General features: G+C 41.1%; 1 protein-coding gene across 2 annotated transcripts in view; it reads left to right on the top strand.

The window, feature by feature from the left end:
• Positions 1-941: 941 nt before the first annotated feature.
• LOC134397511 (zinc finger protein 318-like) overlaps positions 942-22,833 on the top strand; it is a 28,591-nt gene continuing 6,699 nt past the window's right edge. The window contains exons 1-9 of one of the 2 annotated variants that reach the window (XM_063124234.1): positions 942-1,483; positions 5,126-5,457; positions 12,419-13,031; positions 15,168-16,568; positions 18,101-18,200; positions 18,525-18,808; positions 20,904-21,104; positions 21,437-21,536; positions 21,993-22,111. In XM_063124234.1, coding sequence (XP_062980304.1) covers positions 1,124-1,483; positions 5,126-5,457; positions 12,419-13,031; positions 15,168-16,568; positions 18,101-18,200; positions 18,525-18,808; positions 20,904-21,104; positions 21,437-21,536; positions 21,993-22,111 — 3,510 coding nt within the window. In that variant the 5' untranslated portion in view covers positions 942-1,123. The remainder of the gene's footprint in view (positions 1,484-5,125; positions 5,458-12,418; positions 13,032-15,167; positions 16,569-18,100; positions 18,201-18,524; positions 18,809-20,903; positions 21,105-21,436; positions 21,537-21,992; positions 22,112-22,833) is intronic. The other variant, XM_063124233.1, reaches the window with a different exon arrangement.

Raw genomic sequence — 22,833 nt, forward strand, 5'->3', positions numbered from 1 at the left:
CTAACATCTCCAGATATATTTCCATTAAGTGTTTAGAAGTTCTTCACCAGGCTTGAGTTACCAGTCCTGAACAGCACCCAGGGCATAGTCCCAAGTTACACTTCTATGTTTAGATACCATGTTGTATAGTCTGTGGGATCTTATGAGTTATTTGCAGTTTAAAAGTCAACAAATGTCAACCCTTTACAGCTGCAATCCTCTGAACACTTCTTTAGGAGTAAGTGTGCCTGAACTCAGCAGCACTTACTATTGCAGAAGCAGTCAGTCAGGATGAACACTTGAAGGTCAAGAGCACAATATAGTAATGTTGCTTCTACAGTAGCAAGAGCCCTTCCCCTGCGCATTGAAATCACAGCCCCTATGAACAAGTATGGATTTGACAGTTGCTATTTTCCCTCCACACATGGTGGCAGGTAAGGTTCCCTTCAAGGCAGTAAGGCAACCACCTCAGGCAGTAGGTTTTGGGGTGTCATAAAAACGCAGCAAATTGTTATTTGATGTGTTATTATTGTATATTTACTGTCAGGGATTAGGAGAAGTGCTTGTGGAACTTTCCTGCCTTGTGTGACAAAGTAATTTAGCTGGCTTTGTGGACTATGCACCTTGATTTGGCTGATTGGGTGAGTAGGCGCCATTTGCAGCCTGAGGAAGCAAAACATGTCTAATGTATTAAGATGTACCAAGCTTTTACCCTCCATACTAACATTTAAATGTAGGGAAGCCTTGGTGGGTGGGCTTCCTACTGGTGCCCTGGAAGCAGCAATACTACATTAACAACAACGGAGTGGGCGAGGCGCGGGCACGCTTTCTTTCACAGAAATCGCCTCCCGAGGCGCTTCTTTTTCTCAGTCCCGTCGATCATCTGCCACGTGACTCGAGCCCCGCCCTCCACGGTTTTGTCTAACTCTGCGCGTTTTGTCTGCTGGTCTCGCGACGCCTCCTTCCGTTCAACCCCGCCAGCCTCTTTCTCACCACGTGACTTGAAATCCATCTCCGCCATCTTACATGGACGCTCGAAGGAAGAAATCTCCTCAGCCGGTCCACTTGCGTCCGGTGCGCATGCGCATGGAGTGTGGCGGTCGGTGGGCGGCCAGGAGAGAGGAGTGGGCTCGAAAGAGAGTGAATGAGTGAATGCGGGCGGGCGGCCTCCCGGGCCCTCTACGCCGCCGCCACCGCCGTCACCACCATGTACCGTGCCAGTAGCGGCCGCTCGAGCGTGTCGTCCTCCAGTCGCTCCAAAGAGAGCAGTAGCTCGGGCTCCCGTAGTTCTCGGTCCGGAGCCTCCACGTCCGGCTCGACGCGAGGCCGGAGCCCGCGCCGCTCGCGCTCACCCTCTCCTCGGGGCCGCCGCCACCGCTCGCCGTCCAGCAGCCGCTCTTCTCGCCGTTCGCCGTCCCCGCGCCGCAGTAGTCGGATACGCTCTCCGTCAGGGGGCAGCTGGAGCTGCATCGGTTCTGAGCAACGGGACAACAGCCTTACCCGGGTAACGACCTTTTGAGGACCCGGCCTCGGGGAATGCACTCCGCCTTCCCCTTTCTTTCCTACGTCCGTGGTAACGGCTGGCCGCCCACTCGCCTCCCAAGTGCTCGTAAATGGAGCGCTCTCTCCTTTCCGTCACATTATTATTATTATTATTATTATTATTATTATTATTATTATTTATTTATTTATTTATTTATATAGCACCATCAATGTACATGGTGCTGTACAGATAACACAATAAATAGCAGGACCCTGCCGCGTAAGCTTACAGTCTAATAAGTTGTAGTAAACAATAAAGAGGGAAGGAGAATGCGAACAGGCACAGGGAAGTGTAAACAGGTAGGGTGAAGCTAAACAGTATAGAGTCAGAACAAACTCAATATTTGAAGGCTATAGGGAAAAGAAAAGTTTTTAGCTGAGTTTTAAAAGCAGTGATTGAGTTGGTAGTTCTCAAGTCACCCCATTTCCATGTAGATCCCATGAAAGATGCCCCCTCCCACTCCGAAAGCTCTGCTAAGCCCACTCTCTGGGTTAATGCCGAGCAAATAGTGGCATCTGTATAAACAGTCTTGATAATTTACCGGTGCAAAATCCAAATACTTCCTTAAAAAGGTAGTTTTGAGTACTTACATACTCTGTACACCACCATGTACATTGATGGTGCTATATAAATAATAATAATAATAATAATAATAATAATAAATGGTACGCCGTTTTAACCAATGCTGAAGGGCCTGATGGTGGGAGACTGGCAATTGGCCACAAAGTAGAGGAGGGAAACGTTGGTAAAGATGTAATATAATGTAGGTATTTCCGGGGAGTAAGGCCCATTTAATTTAGTAGGGCTTATTTCTGAATAAACATTTATAAGTTTGGGCTGCATTTTGATTTGTTTCTGTGAACATGCATTCATTTTTACTAGGGGTGTGCACGGACCCCCCGCTCCGCCCCGCCGGCCGATCCGAAAATTTCGGATCGGCCTGCTCCGCTCCTCTTCACCGCAGAGCTCCAGTTCCGAATCGGAGCTTCGCAGTGGAGGGGAGTGGCGCCAGGTAAGGCCCCCCTCCCTCCCTCTCCCTTACCTGCAGAGACCAAGGGGGAGGCTTCTTCAATTGAGCCCGTGGCTCAACCAGGAAGTCTGGGCCGCAAGTGCTGCCTAGACTTCCTGGTTGAGCCGCAGGCTCAATTGAAGAAGCCAAGGGACCTCGGACGGATGCAGGTAAGGGAGAGGAGGGAGGGGGTTTACCGGGCCCTGCCGCCGTCGATGCCCGTGCAGCGACGGCGGCAGAGCCCGGTAAGGGACCAAGGGGGAGGGGGGCCTTACCGGCCTCCGTCCGCGGTCCCTCGGCTTCTTCAATTGAGCCCGTGGCTCAACCAGGAAGTCTGGGCCGCAAGTGTGGCCTAGACTTCCTGGTTGAGCCGCAGGCTCAATTGAAGAAGCCGAGGGACCGCGGACGGACGCAGGTAAGGGAGAGGAGGGAGGGGGGGTTACCGGGCCCTGCCGCTGTCGCCGCATGGGCGACAGCGGCAGGGCCCGGTAAACCCCACTTACCTTTCTGGCGGAGCTCCATATCGAGGCGAAGGATCCGCCTTCACCTCGATCCTCTCCGCCACGCTCCGCCGGCCCCCCAATCCTCTTCGCCTCCGCCTTAAGGGTAGGCAAAGGTCCCTGCTCCACTCCTGCTTCTCCGGATCGAGGAGAAGCGGAGCACATCCCTAATTTTTACACAAAGTGGTCAGCTAGTTCTTTTCATATAAAAAGCTGCTTGATAAAGCTGTAGACAACTTGCAGCCCTTGTCTGTAGATCTTGCTTGTGGAATAAGGCAACTTTGTTACTTCACTACAGATTTGTGGACATTTGAATGAGTTTGAGAGGTAGACAGAATAGGGCTTTTGATCCTAACCATGTTTATTCGAACAGAAAATCTATTAAAGTAGATTAGCCCTTGGGAAAGTGCATAATGTGGTTTTCACATATGTATGAATAAAAGAATAAAGATCTTCAAAACAGACAAATACATACAGGAATGAGAAGTATGTAACTGCAGTCCTATGCATGCTTACCTGGGAGTAATTCCAATTGAACTTAATGGGTCTTGCTTCTGTGTGTGTATAGAATTGCAGTGTAAGTGATTTTCCATGTCTAAAGCTGTAATCCCTATTGAATATATGGGGAGTTATTTTGAGTAAACATGCATAGAATAACACAATGGCCTGGTTTGCAAGTACCAACAGTCCTAAGTTTGGGTTGTTGAATCGTGGGGTTGTCCTTGCATGTGAACGCTACACTGGGTTACTAACCACAAAAGTACACACACCAGAGTTCACAACCCAACACTAAACAATGGGTTCTCTTTCTGGGTTGTTTGCGGTTGTTAAACCATAGTGTAGGGTTCACATGTAACAACAACCCACAATTCAATTCAGCCCTTAACCTATATTTTGGGTTCTTATTACATTCGAACCAGGTCTTGTTCGCATGCAACCATGGCAATTGTGAGATAATTAACAATTTGCCGTGGTGCATGCTGCCATGATTTTAAATATTTGGCCTCTGATCAAAGTTTGCTCTGTGATGTTTAAACTCTGATATTGGTTAATCATAGGGTAAACCATACACAGTTAGCCGAGCAACTAATTGTAGGTTAGCTGTAGATTATTTATTTCATGATTAACTCAGTGATCTGCCTTGCAGATAATGACAACCCATCAGTTTAAAAACTCCAAAAATAAGTGGAAGCACTTGTTTCAGGATCAGGAAAGATCAGCAGAGTTTCCTTCTGTAAGCTCAGCTAACCTGCCCCATTTCGGATGAATGTTGTCTCTTGTTTCTGTCTTCTCCTGGAAATGTTAGCTTTTCATTGCGCTAGCGTTGGGTCCTGTTAGCATGCGGGAAGGGTTGGATACTGCTCGAGATCAGGAAAAACTATTTACATATTGAACAGTACTTGTTGGGACCCTTCAAGGAAGCTCCCAGGATGATAAACGAGCACCTGGCAATGGTCCTTTGGGATCTCCTGGCTAGGAATGAGCTTGTGATCAGCTCAACCAAGTGAGCAGGTGCCTTCCCTAAAGAGTCATGGTATCAGAAAAATAAAGTAGATTTTTTTCTTCTCTATCTCCAGATGAAGATCACTGACCTGAACCACAGATTAATTGTATAATACATATCCTTAACCTAAAGACACAGGGGTCCTGAAAACTGATAGTACCCATAGGGACCTGAAGTTGCAGACTGATTGTCTGCTTCCCAAATGTTCTGAAAAATAGGGTGATGATTGGAGAGTCAATGTCAGATTAGAGGTAGCCTACGTGAGAAGGGGCATAAGATAAACCACTTCTGGGTTAGACAAAAGCATCCAGCTGCAGTGTTTAGAATCCTGCTTGCGATGCACTTACGTTACATGGGGGGAGGATGTGAAACAGCATGCTGAGCATATAAGGTGCAGTGTGAGCAGGATTTTCGCCCAATGTGCCCTATCCTATACATTCATGAATAGACCCATCCTTTTTCAGTAGCATCCAATGTGTACACCAGGTTCTTCAGTTGTAATTTATTTGGCTCTGTTGGGAGAATTCCGATTCCTGTTGCTGATAAAAGAATAGTTGGTATGATGGAATTGCGTTTTTCTTCAATTGCAGAGACGTTCTCCAGGCCGGCGCTCACGATCTCCACGCTCATGTTCTCCACGCCGGCGTTCACGTTCTCCACGCTCACGTTCTCCAGGACGACGCTCACGTTCTCCAGGACGACGCTCTCCAACCCGGCATTCAAGTTCTCCGGGTCGGCGCTCTCCAGCCCGGCATTCATGTTCACCAGGCCGGCGCTCCCCAAGTCGACACTCTGAATCTTCAGTGGAACAAAGCTTGCGGATCACAGTTGGCAATGACCGTTATGGCATTGATACACCTGAAAGAAAGAGATTATCAGATAGACTAGGCTCACCTGTTGATAGCCTGAGTGATGTGGACAGGTATGATTCTCTGAAGACCAGTATCTCAAAAATATATATTTTGTGATTATTATCTCATGGATGATATAAAACGCTATGAGCTTGCTGCAAGATGGTGTAGAAAATATATTGCTATTGTTGCTGTGAACTGCAACTCCTATCAGCCCTGTCCAGCATAGCTGATCATGAGGGATGATGAGAGATGCAGCCCAACAGCATCTGAAGGGCCACAAGTTACCCTCCCTTGGTTTATAGGAATGCAGCCCGAGCCTAAATGTGTCCTCTTAAAAGCAAAGATAAAATTATATAGTACAAACCAGGCTTAAAATGAGTAAATCGATGGCTACTTGTAATGAGCATTTGGTTCCAAAGACTCCTTTTTGAATTCCATGTTCTCTTGTTAGAATCCTGAGAATCTGGGTTTTTGTTTGTTTTGCTTTCACCCTTTTGACTGGAGCGTTAAGTTTGAACACAGAATGGCAACATTTCTAATATAGTTCTAAATGCTAGGGAAAGTGGTCTCCTCTACTGTAAGTGTGATTTGAAGCAGTAGGGTGCTTGCATATTTCAGTCAGAGGATAAATACACAGGAGAGTATTTTTCAAGAAAAGCAAAGAATAATTTAGGCCTCATATAACTCCCACCGGTTGGGTTTGCAGGATGACGATCCCCGGTCAAGGGTTGCCTACTTGTAATGTCAGCTGGCATGCGGCACAGCTCCTTGAGGATAAATTAACCCTCAGTGGGCTGTTGTGTCATGCAAACCAGGTCATTGTCTAATCTTTTAGCAATGTTGACAATAATGGCAAAACTAAACTTGCTGTGATTCCAGAAATTGTTGGTATGCATTGCACGGAGAATGGACCATTTACCATTCAATTGAATTATAGTAAGCAGTGAGGAAGTAGAAGTGCTGGCTGGTTTGCACACAGTCCTATAAAAGGTGGGTGCATGAGACTTGGGCTCATGCACTTCATACATATAGAGGACGCTGAGTGTAAATTGTGGCCTACTACTTTATATGTGTACATGTGTAGATTGTTCCCATAGAGTCTGTCCTCTCTTGTGCTGAACATGAATATAGGCGAAATCCAGCATTGAGTGAGTGGAATTCAACTCATCCATTGGGACTTGCTACTCCTTTCCTCCCCACTGCAGTGCCCCGTGCCTTCTCTCCCAAATTTGATCCAAAGGTCTCCCAACCCTCTGGAGCAGATTTTGAAGGAGGGAAGGGGGAATCACTCCCTTCTGACCAAAATGGAAGTTCTGTCAGCAGGAGGAGTACTTGGATGCTACCTTATGTGTCTAAGCTCTGGATCATATTAAGTGCCCAGGAAAAACTACCACAGTCCCACTCACATAGGATGCATACATTAAGGACCCACAGAGTGGGAAACAATAGATTGGCAGCAGTATATCTTGTACTAGCATCAATGGTAGGATTTAAAGGGAGCTATTGAAAGTAGGCCTGCATTTGAATGCACAGATAATTTTGCATAATCGTTCATAAATAAGAACAGATAGGAGATGCACAAAAAGTGCAAAGTTAGGTTTTGAATCCTTTTTTCTTGGTTGAAATCATCAGTCTGTATTTTTCAACGTACAGTACTATTTTGATTTTTTCTTTTCATTTTATATTCAGTGTTTTCTGGATTATAAGGAGTAAGTAACAACAAGTGTGGGACTGAATCATTTTTGTTTTCAAAAAATTAAAGCCTGTTGAAAAAAAAATGAAACGCCCTTTTAGTTAATTTCCTGTCCCTTGGTGAAAGTTTAGCAGTTGTTTAAGACTCTCATGTTCCTGCAGGTGCAGAAAACCATGTAAAGATTTGAATTCTAATTTACTTGGGTAGCTCAAACGTCCTGTTTTTGTCATCCAGTTTTAGGACAATGTTTCATCTGCAGATTACCATCAATCACAGCAGTTCTCTATTTAGAATAGGGTTATATACATGAAAAAATAGGCATGTAAAGGGTTTAACGCAAACTCTATAGGAATAACATGAATTAATGGAGAGTTGTGAAATATTTCTCCCTTGAACAGTGAAACTTTAAAACTTCTAGTACTACAGTGAAAGTTGCTTGGTTATCTTCAGTCAATACTGTGTGGTTAGAAGCCGTATAAACACACATCATTGGGCATATTTCAGTATTGAAAGTACCTTGTTCCTGAGGGAATTGTCACTTTGAGACCAAAACCACTTTAATTTTGTTTTTCTGATAGTTTTGTTATTTGAAGGTGCAAAAGGAGAAGTGAGAGTGTGTTTGTGAAACATGAAAAGTAACAGCAATACCAGACTAAGTATAAGGAAGACACAATTGGAAACTGCATCAAAATATTGCAGTGTGCTATCCTCCAGTTTAGTGTGATGTGCTCCTGGTTTTATACTTCTGTAAACTTTGGGTGTCCCCACACCTACTGATGTCTTCCTCTTTTATAGGGGTAGGATCCACAGTACGAGAATTCAGTTTGCTCTAGTATTTAGAATTCTTATGGATTACATCCAGCATTTTGCTCGTGGAAAACTTACAGGAATAGCGCTGTTCTGCTAGCATTGTATTTATTTATTTACTTATTTATAGTACTTCGACACTGCTTAGCATTTAAAGAACTACCTTAGTGTTTCACATTAACATGTATAAATAATACAATTTTTAAAAGCTATATAAAATGAATAATTAAATACATTGTAAGAAAAATGATAATAAAATCCACAGTGACATAATCCATTACAAGTTAGGAAAAGCTTGCGTGAGTAAGTATGTTTTCAAGAGATATTTGAAACTTATCACAATTTCTGCTTCCTGAAACACACATGTTACACCATGTACATTGATGGTGCTGTATAAATAAATAAATAAATAATAATAATAATAATAATAATAATGTTAGTGTGTTCCAGAGGGTGGGTACCACTACTGAGAATGCCCGCTGATGTATTTGCGGCACAACCACTGTTACCTGGTTGCACAATTGCTAACAGCAACTAGCGCAAATAACACCTAGCCTCATTAAGTCGTCATGAAATGGGAAAACAGCAATGTGGGGTAGAAAACATTTCCAATACAGAAAATATTTAAGAAAATTCTCCAGTGCTTTATTTTTCTGCTGAAAAAATCCCTTTTATAAGTTCATTAGTAACGATGAATGGATGCCAATTGCAAATGCAATGATAGGCAAGCTTAGCAGTTTCAAAGTTGCAATTAATGTTTTTCAGCTGATATCCCTAGCAAATATTCGGGAGTATCTGTGTGTGTGTGTGTTATGTATATATTATTGACTTGTATGTGCAGGGGTGGGGGTAATAAAAATGACAGACAGTATATCAGGAATGATTATGGAATGGTTTATAATGAATTTTCGAGTTATAAAAATTGAAATAGATGAGAGGTGGTCAACATATCATACAGTTATTTGGGTTGCTAAAAATTTATTAGTGTGTCAATGGTTTCCAGCATTATTTTTATTTATTTATTTATTTATTACATTTCTATACCGCCCAATAGCTGGAGCTCTCTGGGCGGTTCACAAAAATTAAAACCGTTCAAAGTATAAAACAACAGTATAAAACCATACTATAAAATACAATATAAAAGCTCAACCAGATAAAAACAGCAGCAATGCAAAATTACAAATTTAAAACACCAAGTTAAAATTTATTTATAGACTGTTAAAATGCTGGGAGAATAAAAAGGTCTTCACCTGGCGTCTAAAAGCATATAATGTAGGTGCCAAGCGAACCTCCTTAGGGAGCTCATTCCCTAAAAACCTTGTTTCCCCCCCCCCCTTAAATTTAAATAATATAATGGAAGCACATTCTGTTGTTTTTAAATTTAAGTATTCCAATATAATTTATTCTTAATGCTAACCTGTGGTTTATTTAATCCATAGGTTATTGAATTCTGGGACCTGGTTTGCATGTAATGACAGCCCATGGTTTATACAACCTATGGGTTATTGTGCACAAGTGAGTGAAAGCAGACTTGCTGCCTCCCATGTGCCTGTCACTTCCACTTTTAATCAACAATTTATGATCTGTCAGTGTGAAATGTGAAAAGGATGCACTGGGTTATGCAGAGATTAAACAACCCAGTAGTTAATCCATGGTTTCAGCCCCAAAATAACCCAGCAGTCTGGGTTTGCATGACACACCAATGGTTGATTAAAAGCAGAAGTGGCTGGTGTGCTGTAGGCACCATACCCACACTCATCTCCCATTTGTTTGACCCATGGGCTGTCATTACATGTGAATTGGTCCTAGATTATCATCATGTGTGAACACAGCCATGTTAACAAACCATGGTCTATTAACTGTAGACAACCCAGAAAGAGAACCTATGGATTGTTGTTGGGTTGTGAATTTGACATTTTGTGAGAAGCCAGAACCGTGACATGTTCATGGGTTGTTGGGCCAAGCTACTGAAGTGGTAGGCAAGAGTGGTGAAAAAAACTAGCTGCTCTACATGCTGGTACTGCAGTGCAGCCAAGACATTTAGAATATAGGTAGGGAGTGGCAAAAGAGGAAGAAACAACTCAGGGATTGAGGAAACAAATCATGTTTGTCTAATACATCATGAAAAAAGAGCTGTTTTGCTCGATCACAGTGGACTGTTGTAGGGTTATTTGAGGGTTGTTTCCCCCTCCAACAAGCCTGCCACCCAGGTTTGGATGAAACAATAAGCTGTAATGCAGCAGTGATTATATAAATCATGCCTGGCAGGTGCTACAGCTCTCAACAAGCTACTGTAACTTGTTTAAGGCATGGTGATTGTGCAAACTGGGTCAAAACAGGGATAGGGGAACAAACGATGGCTCAGTTGCACAAGGATTAAAATGGAGTTTCTGCAAGTGGTTGAATCTTTGTGTTAGCGAGATGATACAGGTGGATGCAAATCACTGTCCACTCTTTGAGTTACATCACTTTGAAGGAAATCATGATCTCGGTGATGAAAAGAGAGTCAAATTTCAAGCCTTTTCCAACTGATAGGCTGATCCTGTGAACCTGTTTTAACTCTATAGTAGTAGGACCTATAATGGTTTTCATTGCTATAGCTAAACTAATGTCCTTTGTTGATAAGATGGGATAGAGTTGTCCAGTTGAAATCCCATTTGCCATTTCTTGCCATATTCTCCAGGCCATTTTATGATTGCAAGGATAGATTGATTTAAATCAACGTGATTTTAAATCATGGTTTTAATCAGCAAGAAAATGGCCAGTTTAAATTATTGACTTAAATCCAGTTTCCCATTGACACTACTATGTGTATTTCCTAAATAGTGGTGCAGATCTGACCACTATTCAAGTTACTTTACAATTAAATACAAGTATTATTTACAATGTTGTTACAACAAAGTCTTGCATTTTCTCTTGCACTTTATAAAAGTTACATGCTTTCTTTATTTACCTATAAAGATAATTACTTTAAAATCGTTCCATATGGGATATTTCTTAAAACCTGCACCCATGATAGTTTGTGAGCTTAACTATGGTATTATTGGAGCCTATACACTGGACAGTATTCTTTTCTCTTACCAGTTTTGCTCCTTTGTGCTTTACTTTGCCTTGGCCGAACTACATCCTCACAAAAACAAATGAGCAAACAAAAATTAAATGCACATGACGATTGGATCAAAGCAAGGTCTGATAGTTACTGGGCGGACTAGAGTGTTGTTGTTTTTCATCAGGTGAAAATGAAATGCTCGTGTTTGGAAAGGAGATTAAGAACTCATATCAGAAAGATTATCAAATTGGTTCTTCATTTATATAGAAGAACTTCCTGTGTCTTGTAGAGACACTGATTTAACATGTTGCTGTTCATATTATTTAATATTAACCTAGTTATTGTATCAAAGAAACTTGGAATTTATATTTTTAAAAATTAAGATCCCATTTAAATTTTAAAAGTTTTGGATTTTAAAAATATGTTATCTACCCTTATTTATTAAAATTATGTAATATTAAACAAACTGATATTTAGATTATTAATATTAACCTAGTACTTTAAAAGAATTCATTATTTGCATTAAATGGATTAATTTTGAAGAAAATAGTGTTTTCTTAAAAATAGTTTTAAATATCCTGTTGTACAAAGTATTAGGATTAAACAGTTGGTAAAGACCCTCAGAATACCACTTTGTTCATCGGCTCTTATCAAAGTGGCATTGCTGTGTTGTTCGAGGTCTGTATGCTGTATCAGGCCATAAGAAATCAGTAAATTTAGGGCGCAGTCCTATCCCGATGCTTGTAAGTTTCTGAACTCTGAGGCTTATGGGCTTCCAATGCTAATTGGGAGGGAAGGTGGAGGTGATTTTTTTCTGTCATTCTCCTCCCACTCTGCCTTTTCACTAGATGGGGTTTTTCAGAAGGGAAAGGAAGGAGGCTGGGGAGGCTTGGGCATATTTCATAAGCCGGCCTCTCTAGTTCCCTCCCCTCCCTATCCCCTGCAATCACCTCTATCGCCTCTCCGAGGTCGCATTTGCGAGGGGGAGGAGGCAAAGACTATGGATGTCTGCATCTGAGGTCGGAATGTTGTCTCCAACTTCAGATCCAGAAAGTTGAAATCTCTTATGGCCCTCTAGTCAATGACTAGGGGCCATAGGATTGCTCCCTCAATTACAAATTAAATGACTACATATTGTACCTTCACAAAAAATCTTTGGACTGATAAAAAATGTTTCTTACCTGGATATTTTGCTTCATAATGTCTTCAAAATGTTGCCAGAATACTTCTGACAAAAGAGGGAATCACGCTATTGCCTGTACTGTAAAAATATTTAAAGGTAAAAATGCTGTTTCTGTTTGTCATCTTGATAGATGTTGTGCATCCTTAGACAATCAGACCATATGTGCACATTTTACATCCGGCCAAGAACAAAAAATCTAAATGTAGATCAAAATCATAGCAAAATAATTAAGGTATAGTTCAGGGGGTGTCATACCAACTTGCAGATGTTGTAACTCATATATGCCTCTCTCATCAGGGATGACTTGGCTGATGGTCCAATATTTAGCAGAGGCCTCTCACATCCTCGAAGCCTTGATCGATACCCTTCTCGTGAGGCAACTCCTTCTAGCCCTTTCCGTATGAGACATGATGATGATTATCGCAGCAGGGATGTTTTCGTCCACCAGTCGGACTATAGCGTGACCTATGACCATCTACATGATCAACCAAGAGAAAGTGATAGGGGTGGCGAACTACTTAGGAAATCTCTATATACATCAGAGGATAGAGGGAGAGAGCCAAAACGCTCTCGGTACGACAGAGATGCCAGAGTACTTGATATGAGCATAGAGCCTCAGGGTTTCATGCCAGCAACACGAAACTATCGTAAGCGAAGTCTTAGTAGAAGCCCAAGCCCAACATACCTGGAAGAGGATTTCCGTGAACTTGAAAGTGCTAGGAGAAAAAGAGAAGAGGAAGAGCAGACCAGAAATCTGAGTCGAGAACTGCCTGGCAGTGGCTACATGATGCCTGGCTCAACTAACCCAGTACCGTCTTCTGAACCTCGGTACCTTTATAGACCTGATGATGCACCAGCGATGCCCAAAAAATCTATATTGAAGAAACGTGTAGAAGATTTTTCTGTACAGGTTTGAGCTGTATTCTTGCCCCTCTTTGTCAGTTACACTTTGCTGCTTTTTATTTAATCTTAAATCTTAATATTTAACTTCATCTCTGTTAATCTCTGAAACCAATACCTGCAGAACACTATCTAGGCTGCACTCACTGTTTATTTATTTATTTGCAATATTTATATACTGCTACCCATTCAAAATTTCGGAGTGGTATACATGATAAAATAACATAAAAACAGAATAAAACACCTTAAAATAGATTTTTAAAAGAAGCAAAAAGAAGCAAAATTAAAAGCGAAACTTGAACCATGGCTGGTCATTAAGGAAAGGCTTCCTGGAACAATGACGTTTTCAGGAGGCACCAAAAGGAATACAAAGTTGGCGCCTGCCTGACCTCCAGAGGCAGGGAATTCCATAGGAGTTTATTTGTTGGGGAGTTTATTTAGTATGAATCATTGTATAATCAGCATCTTGCATCCTATTTGGCTCAGGATGAGGATCAAACACCAAACTTCTTGATTGGTTCTCTCATTTATTTATTTATTTATTTATTTATTACATTTCTATACCGCCCAATAGCCGGAGCTCTCTGGGCGGTTCACAAAAAAGTCATTGTGTGAGACAGAGTTGTCCCAGAGAAGTTTTAGTGTCATATAATGGTCTAAAATTTAGAACAAAATGCAATAACTTCTAATGGATGTTTAGTTTGGCTTTTTCTACATATGCCTTCAAAATCTGTCCTTCACAGAAATGAGAAGATGCTAGTAATGTTGAACACATAATGTTAACCCTTGGTATGGGTTGTTGAATTCTGGGTTGTTGTGATGTGTGAACTCAGCAATGCTAACAAACCATGGTTTGTTAACCACGAACAATCCAGAAAGAGAACCATGGTTTGTTGTTGAGTTGTGAACTCTGGATTCTTGAAACCATGGGTTGGGTTATTCATGGTTTGTTTTGCTAAATGCCATTACTACAGCACCACTAAGGCATTTGGGATACAGGACATAGGGAAGTTGCAGGCAGAGGAAGAGGGAAATAACCCATGGATTGAGAAAACAAACCATGGTTTGTTCAATTGTCTGCCAGACAAACCCTTGGTAGGACAACAAACCATGGGTTAAATAAACCATGGACTAGTGTTATGTGTGAATCAGACCACTATATAATAACAGCGTAGTTTGATCAACAATGGTTTTTATTAGAACTGTGTCTTTGGAATTTGTACTGACTTGCAAAGGCTTATTTCAACTTGGTTACACTGGATGAAATGTAGATGAAGTAACGCTATTTACATTTGTATGGAGGATGGAATGGACAAATTGGCATTTTATCCAGTAAATTTAGGATCATCTTGTGAAGAATGTTTCTCAGCTTGAAATTGAGGAGCCTGATACAAGTAGTACAAATTGCATTTTAAAAAAATTGCTGTCTGCTAAACATCAGCTGATTTCTGGAAATGGTAACAATGTGCTTCTTCATGCAGCTGCCATAACTAGACCTGTGCAAAATATGTGTTTATGAACATACTGTTTCAAAAACATTTTTGAGGAATACAAAACGCTACCTCCTCTGCTATTGTCTTGACATGATTTTCCTGTTTTCCTTCACCTGTGCAGAGTGATCGCAGTCAACCAGGAATCATGAAATGAACATGATGGTGCCATGTAGCTAATTTGGCTGCATGGCAGTGTTACTGAGAGCAAACCAAGTCCTCTTATTTCTCACACTTCGTAATATACAGAGTAATATACATCTATTTCCAAGCAATTTGACTGATATGCTGTATTGGCAGTTTTGTTGCTCATTAGCACAATGTGGCAAGAAAGTACCAGGCTGGGCTTTTCAATCATGGGGCACTTTTTCACTTCCTCAGATATCCACCCCCTTTTTTAGCATCTGGTGAAACGTTGTCAAGCAGAGGCATTATTTGTGGGTAGTGAAGGTTTTGCCCAGCCCTACTCATAAAATGTCCATAGTATGCCAAAATAAGTGGTATTTTTGAACTGCAAGATCTACTCTCATCTTTCTCTTTTTAGGATTTTCTGGTAATGTCCAATATATGAAAATGTTTTCTGTCTTATGGATTGGGATATTGGTTAGTCTCATTATGGAATGTAGTAACTAATGACAATTCTCTTTATTTTTTAGCCCGAAGTATTTTCTAGCAGTTCTACTTCTGTCAAAGAGCCGCTGCATCTTTCAAATAATCCTCCTTTGCCGCAGCGTAGCAGTGTTGCTCCTTTTTCATTGGAGGTAGAGAATTTCCTCAAACGGTTCAACAAAAATGCAGTTGCAGAGTCTACCAACAAGGAGTCTCAAGGCAATGTTCATGATTGGAGACCATATTCGGGCGTACAACAAAACACTTTCCCCTTTGAACAGAACTCTGGGAGTTTTTTAAAACAGAAAGAGCCCCATGAGTCAACATCTGAGCCTGCCGACAGGCACAGTGACTTCTTGCTTCCTCATGAAAGAGTCAGCCAGGATGGGAGTGGCTTTTCACGCATTCTGGGCATGATGGCAGATTCTACCAGTGCTCAAGAGAAGAGAAGGCGCAGCTTCCCTGATGACATTGAGGATGAAGAGAAATTTCTTTATGGCGATGATGAGGATGGCTCTAACGTTGACTCACCTTCTACTCAAAAGCTAATACTGAGTGGTGAGAGAGAACCTGTGAACCAGAAAGTAAGTTCTCCACCTCCTCCAAGTCCACCTGTAAAACCAGACACATCAGAAGAGTCCAGGCCAGAGTATGAGAAGATCCATGACTTGCTCAAAACTATTGGTCTTGACATTGGGGTGGCTGAAATTGGTAAGCTTGCTGCCCGCACTCAGGAACGACTCCATGGGAAAAAACCATCTCGTTCTCCAGATCGTCATTTGGTGGCTTCTCATAAACCAGAATCTCGGGAGAGACGGCACAGTCGAAGCAACACTCATTCTCCAGAATCAAGCCAGAAGCGCTCTCTCTCACCTTCTGGTTCTTTCCCACCATCTAAAGATATGTCCTCTGTTTCCAACTCTGAGTACAATAAAAGCAAAAGCATAGGGCAGGATAATCCTGCTGGCACACCTGAGCGTTCTGTTCCCCCGATATCTCTGATCCCATCCGCTCCACCTTCTCATCCTAATTTGTCTCCTCCTACATCTGTTTCTCAGTATAGAGTTTCACGCTTTCCACCATTCCCTGCAACTCAACTGCCACAAAACTATCCACCTCCCACAATGGCCCCTCCTGGCTATAACGCTTACGGGCACTACATGGCTTATGCAGCTTCTGGCTGGCCCATGTATGCTCAGCAGGCTGACCCTGCGCTTTCAGACGTACATGGGCTTGTCACGCTGACAGTACCACCAAATCCTACACGACCCAACCTCAGAGTTATTGAGACAGTTTCCACAGGCAAAGGGACTCCTGATATCAAGAGGGATGAGTCTGTTCTTGTGCAAATCCCTAGTGGTGCTCCTTACTCCATCCCACAGTTCTCTCAACCCTCTCTCAAGGAAAGAATATCTGATGAAAGAAATCGGGCTTCTCAGAAGCAAAAGGTGAGTATTTTAAACTTGCTTTGACAGATATTTGCATACAGCACATAATCTAAAGGTATAGGAGTGCTGAATATCTGTGTTTATTTTTCAATCTTCTTTTCACCTTATCGGAACTCATGCCTGTAATGTACTTGTTGTTAGTGAGACATGGATAATTGTATTTTTTCCTTATAGGCGTTTGTTTAAATATATATAATGCATTTGCTCTTCCACATATATACCTGACCCATAATGATAGGTGCAAAACTGATTCCTTATTTCAGATTACATTCATTGATATAGAATATTGCCAGTTTACAACAATTTAGAGCATTTCCACTTTTATTTTAACATGGGGTTTTTTCTTGCGTTTGATATAGTTTTTTGGAATAGGATGTTTCTCTAATGTCTTATGGACTATTACTCAATGCAACAAATGCATTATACATTCTTAAACAGATCTTAAAGGACACAGTCTATTTAAACAACACTGTAGACTTTTAAAGGTTTTTTAATGTCTTTTTAGAAGCATTTAGTATTCTAGAAACAAAGTGAAATAGACCACACTTTTGTGAATCACACTAATTAGCAAGGTTGAGATGAACATCTACTCCGTATTGCCTTTATATTTCTGTTGCATTTTTGTGCATGTGGTATCTTCATTCAAGAGTGAAGAAAACTTAATAAATGAGATTGTAAAAAAATTAAATTTATGAGGGAAACAGGACTTCCCCCCATCTTAATAATGCTTAAAGATCATTTTATTACTTTGCAGTAGATTATGATCACAGTCCAATATGGTTACATGTTTGTTTGACACGTCTTCTGCTCTCTCTTCCCCCCTCAGTCCTCCCGCTGGTATCCCATCAGCCATTGCAAGTTCTGCTGGCTGGACTAGAGCGGCACCCGCCACATTGGTCACTCTTGCCAGGGGACTCTAGTCTTCGAAAATAACCAACCGTGTGCAATGAAATAGTCAACAGTGCTTGACAGATGACACGATAACCAACAGTTGTTCAAATAATTTTGCACACTGTTGGTTATTTGCATTGGTTATTTCAGCTGAATAACCAACTGTGGTATGACAAAGTCCCGTCAGACAACACAATAACCAACCGTTGACTGTTTAAGCCATAGTTGAATATTTAAACCACTGTTGACTAATGTGTTGTCTGAACGCAGTCTCTGTGTTGTATTGTGACCTGCTTGTCTCCTGCTCCTTCTGATCTGAATCATAAAATTTCAGTAAGTTCCGTATAGACCATTCCACTTACCATAAAAATATCATATAATGTTTGGGTTTTGTTATGATACTTTCATTTTGATTGAGGAATAAACACAGATACAGCATATAAGGAATGTGCTTCCCTCTCTGATGAGCTAAATTTGCACCAGATCCTAATTCAAAGGACTGTTTAAAAAGGATTATTGAAATTGCATGGTTTCAAGAAGATGCATTAGGAGTTATCACAGTGGCCCTTGCAGTGTTGCTTTGGCTTTGGTCAATTAAAGGGGGCATTTTCATCCTGTTCTTTCCTTCATAACCTCTCCAGGTAATAGAGGAAAGAGAGAAGTTGAAGGCTGAACAAGAAGCACGACAGAAGAAACTGCACTATTTGAGGACTGAGTTAAACAGGCTTTCAAAACAGCAAGGTACTGCTTAGTCTTATTTCATGTGTCCTTTTCCCCTGGGATGCTCTTTAGTGATGATGCTTGGTATTGCATATTCTGCTAGAAAGAGTGGGATTATGTTTGCCTCTTTTCTATCCTAGGCATCCCAGGGTATTATCCTAAACAGGGAACTAAATATGGTGCATATCACTGAAGGAGACATATTTTCTGTATTCAGAAATGCACATGCAGCTCCTGGCATTTGGGCAAGCTATTATATCCGATAAGTTTAATTAATTAAAATAATTTTGCACATATTAACATGATTTTCTTGTGCTTCCCACTTCACCACTTTGACTGGCTCAGGGGAGATGCTGAGGAAGAAACGTAGAGAAAAGGACGGGCACAAAGACCCCTTGTTAGTGGAAGTAAACCGACTACAAGAGAACATTGTGAAGGAGATTGCTCAACTGAAGATAAATGCTGATGCTGCAGAAAAGAAACAATCTGAGCTTGACAAGGTAGCTCAGATCCTGGGGATTAATATTTTTGAGAAATCCCGGAAACTATCTTCAGAAAATAAAGACCCCTCAGAAAAAAACAAGTCAGAAATCGCAAAAAGTCAGGAGAGAACTTCCAACTCAATCAAGGTAAAATTCTAAGTGCTGATGCGAACAGATTTGTGCACTACAGGAAAAAGAAGGATTTTAGGAGGCATTTGCCACCTATTTCTTAGATATTGAATACAAGACGTTAAGCTATTATTAATACTTGATATCATTAATGCAGACGGCTTTAAGAAACATGCTCTTCCAAGGAGTTCTCTGCGCTTTAAGCACTGACTCATTTTGGAATAAGCTGACTGCTTTCCAGGGAGTAGAAAAGGGTCAGAACATGTACATAGATCAGATGTCAAATAGTTCCTAAAGGACCATGAATATCGCAGTTAAGATTTCGTGTGGAGATTGTATTTTTTTGTTTCGGAATTATTTTATGTCTGGTCCACTTCTGGAAAACTTAAATAAATTGAGTAATAGAAATTACTTAGTGTAGCCGGATATTTTCCCCCTTTACCTGAAGGAAGTGCTTCTAAAAAAGAAATCCTATGGGTGAAGCATAGAATATGATGCATTCCAGTCTTACTTTTTTGTTGTTTGTATTCTGTCTTAAACAATGCTATGGTTTCCTTTTGTCTTGGAATTCTCTGCCTTAGGTAGGTGCCAGTATCAGGATCTTGACATTCATCTGCAAAATACTACAAGTGCAGGATCATTTCACTTTGATGTTTTTAATAAAAAAAAAAAAACTGAAGGGAAGGAATTGTTGTGGCATTTTCTGATTTGACATAAAGTTTCTGATAATTGTTCTAGTATGAAACAAGCTACATGTGTTCCTTTTTGATGATCCCAAATATGCGGTGGCACAGTCTATAAACATGACAGAGAATGCATAAAACTACAGTGGAAGTGAGGTTCTAGTTTAGATTGCCTTTCAAAACTAATAACCAAGCAACACAGCAGTATGCTCACATTGGGATGGATATTTTCCCCGCAATGTATCATGGAAATCGTCTATTCTGAGATTAATATTTCCTGGAACTTCTTAAACTGAGACATTATGGAAAGGTTGGACATGTGTTACCTTATGTTTGCTTTGCAGAGAAAGGCAGGATATAAATCTTGGGTTAGATTTAGATTTCCTGAGTCTGAAGTTCTACTCACAGAATGTTCTTGCTGGAGAGGAAGTGGGGGAAGTGGTCTCCACTTTTTCCTTCCCCTCCAGATAGGCCCCTATGTCCCCTAAAGGTCTTCTCCAGAGGGCTGAGGGACACTCTGGAAAAGCATGGAAGATGGCAATGGAGGGTACAGGGTCAATCAGCGAAAATCAGCCCTTATTCCTCCAGTGGGAGTCTCTGCTGGATCTTGGTCTCTTCTGCAAAGAGAAGGAATTCTTCCATTTGTGAAAAGGCAACACTGGATCCAACCCATTATAAATAAATAAACGATAGGAAGCCTCTCCAAATAAATTAAGGACAACTAAAGGCTACTTAGTTGTTAGGGCTCACTGTCGATTATTCATGGAAACAAGCAGACTAATAGAAGAAGAGGAGGATGACTGTATAATGTTGTAGTGTTCTTTAAGGTTCTCAAGTAGAAGAACCACAGAGATATGAGCATACAGCACACACATGGCCCTTTCTTCACTGTCTGGCCTCAAACACTGTTGGCAGAAAGTCTCTCTCTGTATACTGATAAATTGGGGTCTTACATTGCTACTTCTATCCCCTGATCCAGTCACTTCTTACTGTTGGTCAGAAGAGATTGAGGAGCAGTTCATGCTTTCCCTACAACTGTTACAGGATGTCTGCACCACATGTGTTATGCTTTTATGGAACCAAAGATGTAAACAAGAACCTATAGTACCTAAATGTCTACACACATCCATATTTACACACATACACCCCTCTCAACATGTATTCCATGTGATGTACGTTTAATACGTTGATTACTTACGTACTTGCCATCCAGCCAACATACTTGAGCCTAATTGGAAGCTCTTTCCTGTTGACTGAACAACATCTGAGTCGACAATGCTAGCTCACTGAAACGGTGGAATGATCCTGGGCATTGACAAACAGGTGATATATTGTTACATTTATATTTTGTGTGGTCTCTACTAGAGGCTGGATCTGAGGCACTTACTGTCATTCTATAGCTTAAAAATACTTCTTTTTATTTAATTTAGGAATCTAAACCTATTAATGACAAGCCCAAGGGTAAGAGCCCCAAGCCTACAGAATCATCACAGCCATCCAAACAGCAAATCCAAGCCGCCAATATTTATGACTATTATGACACAGGGAACCATTGGTGCAAGGATTGCAATACCACATGTGGGACCATGTTCGATTTCTTCACACATATGCATAATAAGAAGCATAGGCAGGTATGTGCCCAGTCATCAATTTCCCATTAAGTAGTGTTCATTTGTTATACAAGCTGTAAAATATACTTTCCTGTGGCAAGGATCTCCATGTTAATCAAGTGCTCATTTCTAATTTTAAGGTGTGGTTGTCACATATTTGATTGTTTGTCTCCTGTCTGAGGTCAACTATTTGAATGACAGCTTTATTTTGGTTTTATTACCAATGTGTGAGAGCGTAGAATACATGGCTTCTTGGTTTATTTTTAACACTCCAAAAAGTTTTTTTTTTTGTAGTAAGTTATAGTGGATAAAGGAATATATCCGTCTATATGCTTTTGTCACTCTGCAAATAGACCCTGGATCCGTATAACAGACCCTGGGCTTCAAAAACTGAAAGAGAAACAAAGCAAGAAGTCACAAAACGCATTGACAAAATACCTGTTCCTGCCAAAGGTATGTTGCTGTTCCTACTTGTAGCTGCTCAAAGCATACTAACTGAAGATGATTTCTTGTGATGATAGGTAGCAAATAACAGTTGGGCCAGATTGTTAGTATTTCATACTATTTCTAACTGAGCTTCCAATAAGTATTTTGTCTGAATTTCTCTGGTTCAGAATGAGGTGAGGATTGAAAACAATTCATATTTGAAGTGTAAACTATGTTGCAGTATTACTGTGGTAAGGAGTGTTGAGCAAGAGTAGGATTCCCTCCTCACAATGTTCTGACAAGTTATTCCAATCTTAGGATTCATAAGGGGAATCGGTAGCTAAATCATTCTTTTAGCTGTTTTTGTTGCTGTTGTACTTAGATTATTATTATTATTATTATTATTATTATTATTATTATTATTATTATTTGTATACTTCTGATCTATTTATGTGACGGATTCTTTTGTGGGGGGCATTTTAGGTTCTGAATTCCTTATCCCAGTCACTGGATATTACTGTCAGCTCTGCCACGAATTTTTTGGAGACCAGATATCAGCAGAGCAACATGTGAAAAGTCATCCACATAATGAGAAATATAAGGTCAGTACCCAGAGTATTCGTGGTGAATAATTCCTTGGGTGCATACCATAACCTTCTAAACCCCTTTTTAAAAGTCACGTTCTTGATCTTAACTTGTGCAGTAATAGGGAGGAGAGGTCAGGGCTCAGTGAGTGAGCATATGCTTTGCATGCCGAAGGTTCTGGATTCATTCCCCAGATAGGCCTGAGAAAGAGCCTTGTCTGACCTTACAGAGCCACTGGCAGTAAGTGTAGACAGTATTTGATGGACCAATGGTCTGACTCAGTATAAGACAGCTTCTTATAGTCCTGTCTGATACTTTGTGTATTACTGAATTTTCACTGCACTACATTTATTTTTTATTGGTCCACATCACCGTAGGTGCTAGTAGTCCAGGTCCTTTCCTGCTTTTTTGCCCCTCAGTCCCTTCACCACAGAAGGGCTCATGAATAATGCAAATATGGTGCATGCATAGTGAATTCCCCCCCTCCAAATCCCCCTGCTTTGCGCGCCCAAATTGGGTGCCTCCGTCCCTATCCCCCTCTCTGCTGGCAGCCACCACCTCACCCAGCGGCTGTGCATGAGTCCCACCTTCACACCACACTGATTGGCCAAGCAGGGCTCTCTGTCATCCTGCTGGCAGAGGGGCTGCTCTGCCTGTTGGCAAGGAGGAAATTAATGCTATTAAAGCTTGAGCTTTGAGCTTTCTCAAACTTCCAAAAGCTTCAGTTTCAAACAAAAAT

Source organism: Elgaria multicarinata, chromosome 4 (genome assembly GCF_023053635.1).
Source record: "Elgaria multicarinata webbii isolate HBS135686 ecotype San Diego chromosome 4, rElgMul1.1.pri, whole genome shotgun sequence".
NCBI classification, from domain to species: domain Eukaryota; kingdom Metazoa; phylum Chordata; class Lepidosauria; order Squamata; family Anguidae; genus Elgaria; species Elgaria multicarinata.